General features: G+C 41.5%; 1 protein-coding gene across 2 annotated transcripts in view; it reads right to left on the bottom strand.

Moving 5' to 3' along the window:
- Positions 1 to 2,442: 2,442 nt before the first annotated feature.
- The window catches only part of LOC126398732 (uncharacterized), an 11,809-nt gene continuing 5,261 nt past the window's right edge, over positions 2,443 to 8,990 (bottom strand). Inside the window, exons 1-7 of one of the 2 annotated variants that reach the window (XM_050058295.1) lie at positions 7,597 to 7,821; positions 7,145 to 7,453; positions 6,727 to 7,002; positions 6,281 to 6,367; positions 6,159 to 6,187; positions 3,367 to 3,435; positions 2,443 to 3,007 (exon numbers count right to left, since the gene is read on the bottom strand). In XM_050058295.1, the coding sequence (XP_049914252.1) occupies positions 2,867 to 3,007; positions 3,367 to 3,435; positions 6,159 to 6,187; positions 6,281 to 6,367; positions 6,727 to 7,002; positions 7,145 to 7,453; positions 7,597 to 7,660 (975 nt within the window). In that variant the 5' untranslated portion in view covers positions 7,661 to 7,821 and the 3' untranslated portion in view covers positions 2,443 to 2,866. Of the gene's footprint in view, positions 3,008 to 3,366; positions 3,436 to 6,158; positions 6,188 to 6,280; positions 6,368 to 6,726; positions 7,003 to 7,144; positions 7,454 to 7,596; positions 7,822 to 8,990 lie in introns of those variants that run through there. The other variant, XR_007570805.1, reaches the window with a different exon arrangement.

Below are 8,990 nucleotides of genomic sequence, written 5' to 3' on the forward strand. Positions count from 1 at the left end.
ATAAAGCTTCTTCAGACCCTCAGAAGACATTTGCTGTGCATTACTTAACTGACCTATAGATGTGAAATTGTTGGAATGCCCCTCAAATTTAAAAATCCTTTCACCCTCTAAATCACACTAAAGTGTCAAGTGGGACATCCTTCCTCTCTTTCTCCAGTACTTTAAACAAGCTGGGCCGGGATAGATCCAACGACGGTTTCCAATATCTGAACAAGCCAAGAAATATTCAATCAAACATTAGCCAGGACCTTTGCGAAATGACATCACCTGTAATGCAACATAAATTAAAAATCTTTTATTAGTTTCATATGAAGTGAAGATGAACTGATTCACCAGTATTCAGGCCAGGTCTGTGCTACGAGAATTCATGTGACATTTTGACTTGCACTATACACAGTTGTGTTTTACAGTGACGAGACTCTTCTGTTTTCCTTTCTTTGACTGCTAGGGTACCATTTCCAAAACATATTTAATGATCTTCTGGGGCACTTAACCCCAGAGTTGCTGCTGGCAGATCAGACCAACAGTAAGCCTAACTTGGCTGAGAAAGGAACTCATATTAATGTTAAAAACAACCTCATAAAGTGATATTTTCATGCCAAGGGACCTTTAAAAACTGATTCACACACACAAATACCAGAGCATACTATCAGGAGTGTTATTTTTTAGTACTGTGCTGCTGCTACCATCTAGTGGTCACAAGACAAACTGCAACTTTTGGCAATAAAACACTGTCATCCACACAGACAGAGGTCAAAGTTGTGTGTTTTATATCTCTTTTAATCCTAAAAGCAACTTGATGGCTATCCTTGCTGTAGGAGCTGGGATAAACCGACAACACACAGAAATCCTTGAAATCCAACATGCTAATCGTCTGTTGTACTTACAATGTGATTTGGTGGGTTGTTGTAGAAAAATAGGGCTATGGCAGTTTTTGAAACGAGCTTGTGACTTTGTCTTTCAAGTCAATCTGTGGTACAGTCCAATGGATCAGCAGTTTATAGTCATGTCTCCTACCCAGGCAACCTCACCCACAGAGGTATCTAGCCTATGATGTCTGCATGGACATACACAGTTTTTAAATGAAACACTGCAATCTGTGTTTGTCTTAAGACATGTACTACTTTGTCTTTGCCCCAACTCAACTTCCATATTCCTCTTTGAATATGCAAAAGGATCCTGATGAGAAAGCTTTTTGAAATGGTGAGAGAGAGCACACATACACAAATTGTATATGCTCTAACAAACATTTAGATAATTGAATCACATGCATGTTAACGCTTTTTTCTTTTTGACTCTCTTGTAGCTTTTCTTCATGCAGCTGTTGGTGATACAGCAGGTAACATTCACACGACTTGAATCACACAGACAAGTGTTCACAAACAGAAACACATTGAAACAATGTTCAACAAGATATCATGGAAATATTTGCCTATTTAAATCTGTTTTTACCACTAAAACATTATTTATTAACTCATCAACATTCATTTCATCATGCTCTCCTTCCACACTGGTCTGACTCGGCTCAGCAAACAGGAGGCAGTGGCACAACTCCCTGCCCTGCTGCACATCTGTGCCAGGCTCCTGAGCTGTTGCACTCCTCTGCCCCCCTTCACTTTGTCCCTGACTCCCATCCTCTGCACCCTCTGCACCCTGAGGAAAACCCAGCCTCTGACTTCTGAGCTTTTCCTGGACAGCTACGCATCAGGTGTTGTCACTGTTTTACTGTTATATCTGATGTTTTTGGATTAATATTACTGCTGCATTAATGTGTATGTTGCATTTTACTGCTATAAATGTTTAAGTTTGAACTAATTTTAACTCCTTTATGTACTGTCGGGTAGTTTAATCTACAGCATCATATTCTATGAGATCATCATATGTCTGTAGCCTGGTTGTCCTGTGAGAACCTTGTTTCTTTAAAAAGTCAACTTTTCATGGTGTCAGAAAAACAGCCCTGTTTTCAGCTTTGTGGCGATGCATTGTCCACCTGATCCAAGAGGGTTTTAGAGAGTTTATTTAGCTTAAGATGTAGGAAAATTTTCTCAACACACAAAGGAACAATTGAGCATGCTTTGTTTTAAATCAAACATGCAGCGCATGAGTTCAGTCTGCTGGGGCAGTTTCGGCAGCATACAGTATGTCATTCATGGTTTTGGAGTAAGATGGTCAACAATCACATATGTGTGTATGTTTGGGTGTTTACATAGTTTTGGCTATGCAGTACAGTGTGAGTGGACAGCAGAGAGCTCCACATGCTGTGAAGGATCTTTGGCGCCACTCTGTGGTGAGAAATGGAAAAAGTGTTGTGTTTGAAATGTAAAAAAGCTGAGGAAGAGAATTTCCTGCAGTATTTAATTTGGCCAAAGAGTTTTTCTGCCTGTAGACTGATAAAGACTAAAAACACCAAACACATAAAGATCCATCCCACTCACAAGGTGATAACCATACACTAATCATTTATTCATTAAAGCATAACATGGCTAATCAAATTCACTCAGCAAAAAGCAATATTCAATGAAATGGTATAACAAAACAAACAAGATTCAATGTTACAAAACCTGCATTGTGCCCATGCAGGGACACAGCACTAAGAATACAGTATATATATCCAATATGTCTGCTTCCTTTTTATACACTCTCCACCTCTAGAGGGAGCCTCAACTCCCTCAATGTGTCATAGAGCTGCTGCTGCTGCTGCTGCTGCTGCTGTGTTCTCACTTTGCTACAGTTAAGCCAAGCAAATGCATGACATGACCAACTGAGATCATGCTTATTATAATTCTGCTCACTTAAAATTCTGAATCTATGATCCAAACAATCCTGCAGTTGTTATAAAAACATGTTGCATTTAATAAGTAACATCTTATTTGGTTGGTTTGTTGATGGTAGCGTAGAGGTTTCTGGGATCAGCAGAGGCTCCAGCAGAAGAAGAGGAGGGAGCTTTCACAGTGCTGTAGGTCACTGCATCACCTTCATCATCATCATCATCATCATCAACACGGACCTGGAGGGAAAAAGTACAACTCATAAATGACTCACACATAAACTTAACACAACTTCCTGATGTTGCTGCCATCAAACAACTGTAGTTGCAGCAGCTTTTATCTGCTGATTAGATGATGAAATATCTTGTGTGTGAAGTTGACATGTTGGTCTGATGGTGGCGCTACTGCACAGGAAAGGTAACAGAGTCTCCAACAAACACCAGCATTTATCATCTGGTGACCATGAACACTCACAGCAAATGTCATGTCATCCTGGCCTTTAGTTTTGGACTGACATCAGAATAATTCATCATAAATCTATATGGACTTTAATGTTAAAATCAGTAACATCACCAGTATAACCAGTCATACAGCTGACCTTGGCTTTACAGCCTGTGTTCTTGGTGTAGCTGATGGAGGCGTAGGAAACATCAGCTTCAGGATCAGCCTGCACAGAGGAGACAACATAATGACTGCTCAGTAACATGTAACATACTGACTCACTCTTACACTTAATTAATTTAATTCAATTCTAGTTGCATCACAGTTCCTTCTTCTTCTTCTTCTTCAGAGAAGAAATACAAACATAACTTGTATATGAGTGTAGCTTTGTACTGGGTGTAGTGTGTGATTTCACTGTGTCCTGACTGGTTTATAGATCACATCGAGTCACTGCAGTGTTTAACCTCAGTCATCAGTGCTGTATTGTAGGTAGCTGGACTTGCATTTCTTGAAGATGTTTCACCTCTCATCCAGAAGCTTCTTCAGTTCTAAATGACCGGTGGGGAGTTGCAGGCTTTAAACTCTGTGTGGGTGGGAACCCTTGCAAAGTCGTTGGGGTCACATGTGAGCTGCTATTTTCAGAGTCATTAAGGTCACAATTTGAGTCATTGACCGACCTGGCGATCATGTGTATCGTTAGGTTCAGTTGGGACCAGATGTGAATGGGTGTGACGTCGTCTAGGGAGGTATCCCAAGACTGCATTGTAGGTGGGTGATAAGTGGTGTGATAAGAGGCCACCTCCTCTGTTTAACGATTGACGTTCCAGATCGATGTAGATGGCTTCTTTTACACCTTTTTCAAACCATGGTCAAGGGACTGAACTTTGCCGTAACACCAGAACTGATACCGGTGGTAGAGATTATCACAGCAACAGAGTCAGCCATCAGAAACAACACGCTGGCAGACACAGAGGCAGACATCTGATATCAAAGGTATCAGCCACTCTCGCTGGAGTAAAAGCACCACCTTCCAACCTAACCATTGAAGAAAGGAAGGCCCTGGCATCACTGAGGAAAGACTGGCAAATCACCATCTTGCCTGCAGACAAAGGGAGATGCACAGTGGTGCTGATGACAGTGGACTACCATTCCAAAATCACTACTCTGCTCAGCGACACAGAGACATACGAAACACTGAAGCGTGATCCTACCAGTAGCTTCAAAAAGAAGGTCATAGATTATCTACAAAAACTGTAAAAGGACAAAGTCATTGACAGACCACTGTATTATCGACTGTTCCCCGGTCACGTACAACATCTCCAAACACCTAGCTATGATCCTGATGGTAACAATCCACAACATGTAAATAACTCTCAGGATTTTACCAACAAGACCAGAGAGATAACACTGGACTCTGACGAAACTATGGTATCATACGATGTCACTTCACTTTTCATTTGCATTCCCACCAAAGAAGCAATTGAGACAGTGAGGAAATGTCGGCTACAAAGCACGGCTGTGCTATGGGCTCACTGGTGTCCCCTATCATGGAAGATTTGGAAAAGAGAGCTCTGACCATCTTTACAGGAGCAGCTTCTAGCCTCTGGTTCAGATATGTGGATGACACCTGGGTCAAAATCAAAACCAAGGAAGTGGAAACCTTCATGGAACACATTAATACATTGGACCCCAACATCAATTTCACACGGGAGGATGTCAGAGGAGACAGTCTACCATTCTTAGACTGTGCAGTGCACAATGAGGAGGACATGAACCTAAATATTGAGGTGTACTGAAAACCTACTCACATGGACCAACCTGCTGTTCGACTCTCACCACCCACTGGAGCACAAGTTGGGAGTCGTGAGGACACTGAGTCATGGGGCTGAAAATGTGCCCACCAGGACAGAGGGGAAGGTCAAGGAACAGAAACACATCGGGGAAGCACTTAAAACCTGTGGCTACCCAACTGGGCCTTTGCCAAAACCTCTAAAAGACCCAGAGCAGACAGAGAGGAAGAGACACAAGAATGAAACAACATTGTCATTCCTTATGTCACAGGAGTATCTGAGAAACTCAGGAGGATTTTCAACAAACACCACATCCCTGTGCACTTTAAACCCAGTAACACACTTAGACAGGAACTTGTCCACCCCAAGGACAAAGCACCCAGACACAAGCAGAGCAATGTAGTGCAGCCAGGAATGCACAGATTTGTACATTGGGGAAACAAAACAACCACTCCACAAGCGCATGGCACAGCACAGCAGAGCCAGCTCCTCGGGTCAAGACTCGGCTGTCCATTTACATCTAAAGGAGAACAGACACTCTTTTGAGGACAGCAATGTGCACATCTTGGCCAGGGAAGGCAGACGGTTTGAAAGAGGAATAAAAGAAGCCATCTACGTCAAACTGGAATGACCACTGTTAAACAGAGGAGGTGGCCTCCGTTACCACTTATCACCCACCTACAATGCAGTCTTGGGATCCCTCCCTAGACGACTTCACATCCATTAACATCTGGTCCCACCTGACCCTAACGATACACATGATGGCCAGGTGGGTCAACGACTCACATTGTGACCTTAACAACTTTGAAACTACTGTAGGAGCTCACATGTGGCCCCAACGACTCTGCAAGTGTTCCCACCCACACAGAGTTTAAAGCCTGCAACTCTGCACCCACCAGTCATTTCGAACTGAAGAAGCTTCTTTGATGAGAGGCGAAACATCTTCAAGAAGTGCGAGCAAGTCCAGTTGCCTATGATATAGCACTTATGATTACCATGACCTGGATGACTGACACTCTTCAATACAACAGTCCCACAACAAATACTGCCAATGTAAGACTTAGTCGAGAACTACACAGTTAATAGTGAATAGCCACAAACCCTGCTTAGATTTAGTAACAGTTGTATAGAAGTTTAATTATTCACTTTTAAAACTCACCATGTTTTCATCCATCTGTGTTTTGTTCCCTGAAAAGACAAAAAAAAGTCAACTTCAACTTTCACAGTGAAAATTCAGTGTTCAGTATTGTATATTAATATTTCTTCTGTGAATGTTCTCACCTTTAGTTCTCTTGCATCTGATGACAGCCACAGTGATTATTATAAGTGCTGCTAAACCCACAGCCTCAACGATGAACACCCACTGACCTGGAAATAGAGGTGAGAAGTTTTCAGTGTACTCTGTGGTTTTTTTTTTTTTGATGATGACGATGAGCTATTTGTTAGTGTGTTCTTGTGCCTGTATGTGTGTGTGTGTGTGTGTTAGTATCTCTTAGATCTGAATGAACAAAATGTATTTTGACTGCATGTCTATTCTAACTGTCAATTGTTGCATCATGACCTTAATGAACACAATAACAAAATGCAAGAACTGTACACTTTATCAAAAACTTCTGCATAAAACAAATGACAAAGAATGATGAAATATTAAAACCTCAGATTGAAACATTTTGTGTGATTATTCACATCAGTTTGAAATGATTTTAAACAGCTCATCATGTTCTCACCTGGTTTCTCACCTGAGGACTGAGGAGGGCTGAAGGTGAACTGATGAACTTCTTTAGTGTGACCATCTGTCACTTCACATTTCAATAACTCAGAATACTTCAACTTCTGATTATAGTCAGATGTTGTAAATGTCACAGAGGCTGAACATGTACTCTGTGATGTCTCCAAGTCATTCTGATCACCCTCATACAACCACTTCACTGTGTGTGGACACTGTTCATATGTCCACACAGAGCAGGACAAGACGACTCGATCAGTGTCGTTATGTTCAGTCCCTGGTGAAGATGGAGATATTGTGAGAGAAAGACAACAAGAGTAAAATGAACTTCATCACTGTAATCATAATTATTGTAATGTTTCAGTATATTGTTCTAACAAGACAGTTTGAGCTGAAAACATTATGATGGAAATACTCACTGGTAACAACAGACAGATGAACCTCAGAGTCTGAAACTTGTCCTGATCTGAACTGTCTGCAGGTGTAACGTCCAACATCCTCAAGTGTGACCTTCTTTATAACCAGAGAACATTTTGCTGTAACACTCAGTCTGTCTGATTTAGCTTCAGCTTCTCTGTGAATCTTCCCGTGTTCAAACAGAGTCACTGTGTTTCTTTGAGCACTAAATAACCATGTAGCACTGTCACAGTTATCCTGTTCATGTTTCACATTTTCACAAGACAAAGTGACTTCAACTCCAACTAAGGAATATTTCTCAGTTGCTGCTGCTGAAAAAGAGAGAGATGAAGAAAGAGTTCACTAAACTCACCACGTTACAAACAAAACTTGGAAGAATACTTAATAAAGTACTATTAATAACATCAATACAGTTTTGTAATGTCTCTTCAGTTAATGTGTGTTATATTCTTACCTGTAAACTTAAACAGCAGCATCAGAAATAAAGACATTATAATCCATCTGAATTCAGCCATCATGTTTCTCTCTTGGTCTCACGCTCTCAACTGTCAAAGTCTCTAACCTGCTGCTTCTTAAAATGGACACAGCATCTACTTCCTGTGATGATTAACTTCCTCGTACTGCCTTCAGTCTGTGTCTTCTCTCCTCTGTTTGCTGTTGAATTCATGTGTGATATTAACTTGTATTCTCTCTGAATTTCTTGTGAACACAGAGTGAAAATCTTTTAATTTTGATAAATTTTGCCGACTTTCTAATCTACACTGATTCACAGTGATGGCAACAGATGATTGCAACAGCAATAGATCAGACCAAGCACCGAGCCCCTTCTCTCTCTCTCCTTTGCTAACATTCATGTCCTGTCACTGCATCTCGCTAACTCGGCTCTACTACATGTCACTAACTCGGCTTCAAGAATACACATTTTGTGCTCCACTGTTGAACTATATAGTGTAGACAGAGGTGGCTGAAGGTGTTGGACATCAATACTTCACCTGTGGTTTGCAGGTTTTGAATGCTATATGCTCACTGTGTCTCTGTGAACAGGTTTGAGGAAGTATAAATGTGGCTGCAGGGACAGAGAGGCCGAATGTGACACTGCAGAGACAACTAGTTGGACGTTGAAGAAGTGTACCTGTGGTTTGGAGGTTTTTCATATGCTCACTGTGTCTCTATGAGGGCATTGCAGTAAGGGTTCATGTGGCTGCAGGGACAGAGAAACATGATGCAGACGACTAGTTGAACATTTAAGATGTGTGAAATGTATTTGCATTCATATTCACAGTTGGTCAAGTCACAGTAGGTGGTCATGTGCATCCAAAATGTCTGAAAGTAGCATTCTCAGGTCACTTTGGGTTCATTTATATCTGTATTTAGACACATGTCTGTGTTAGTACATGAAAGAATCACTAAACAATGTGTAGAATTAAGTGGTGAGCATTTGTTTGTAGGTTATATTGTTATATAAAAAAGAGAATAGGTAAAGAGAAGGCTGTCAATGTTTTTTACCTGACTGGCTGCTACATGGGTGGCACGGTGGTGTAGTGGTAAGAGATCGAACCAGCAAGAGAGTTGCTGGTTCAATCCATGGAGGGAGCCTGGCAAGAGGGTTCTCTCCTCTGTGCGGAATTTGCATGTTCTCATCTTCTCCAGGTACTCCAGCTTCCTCCCACAGTCCAAAGGATAGGTTGGGGATAGGTTAATGGGTGACCGTAAGTGTGAATGGTTGTCTGTCTCTGTGTGTTAGCGGGTGTACCCTGCCTCTCACCCAATGTCAGCTGGGAAAGGCTCTAGCCCCTCCACGACCCTAAAGGGGATAAGTGGTTACGAAAATGGGTGAATGGATGGATG

Source organism: Epinephelus moara, chromosome 12 (genome assembly GCF_006386435.1).
Source record: "Epinephelus moara isolate mb chromosome 12, YSFRI_EMoa_1.0, whole genome shotgun sequence".
Lineage (NCBI taxonomy): Eukaryota > Metazoa > Chordata > Actinopteri > Perciformes > Serranidae > Epinephelus > Epinephelus moara.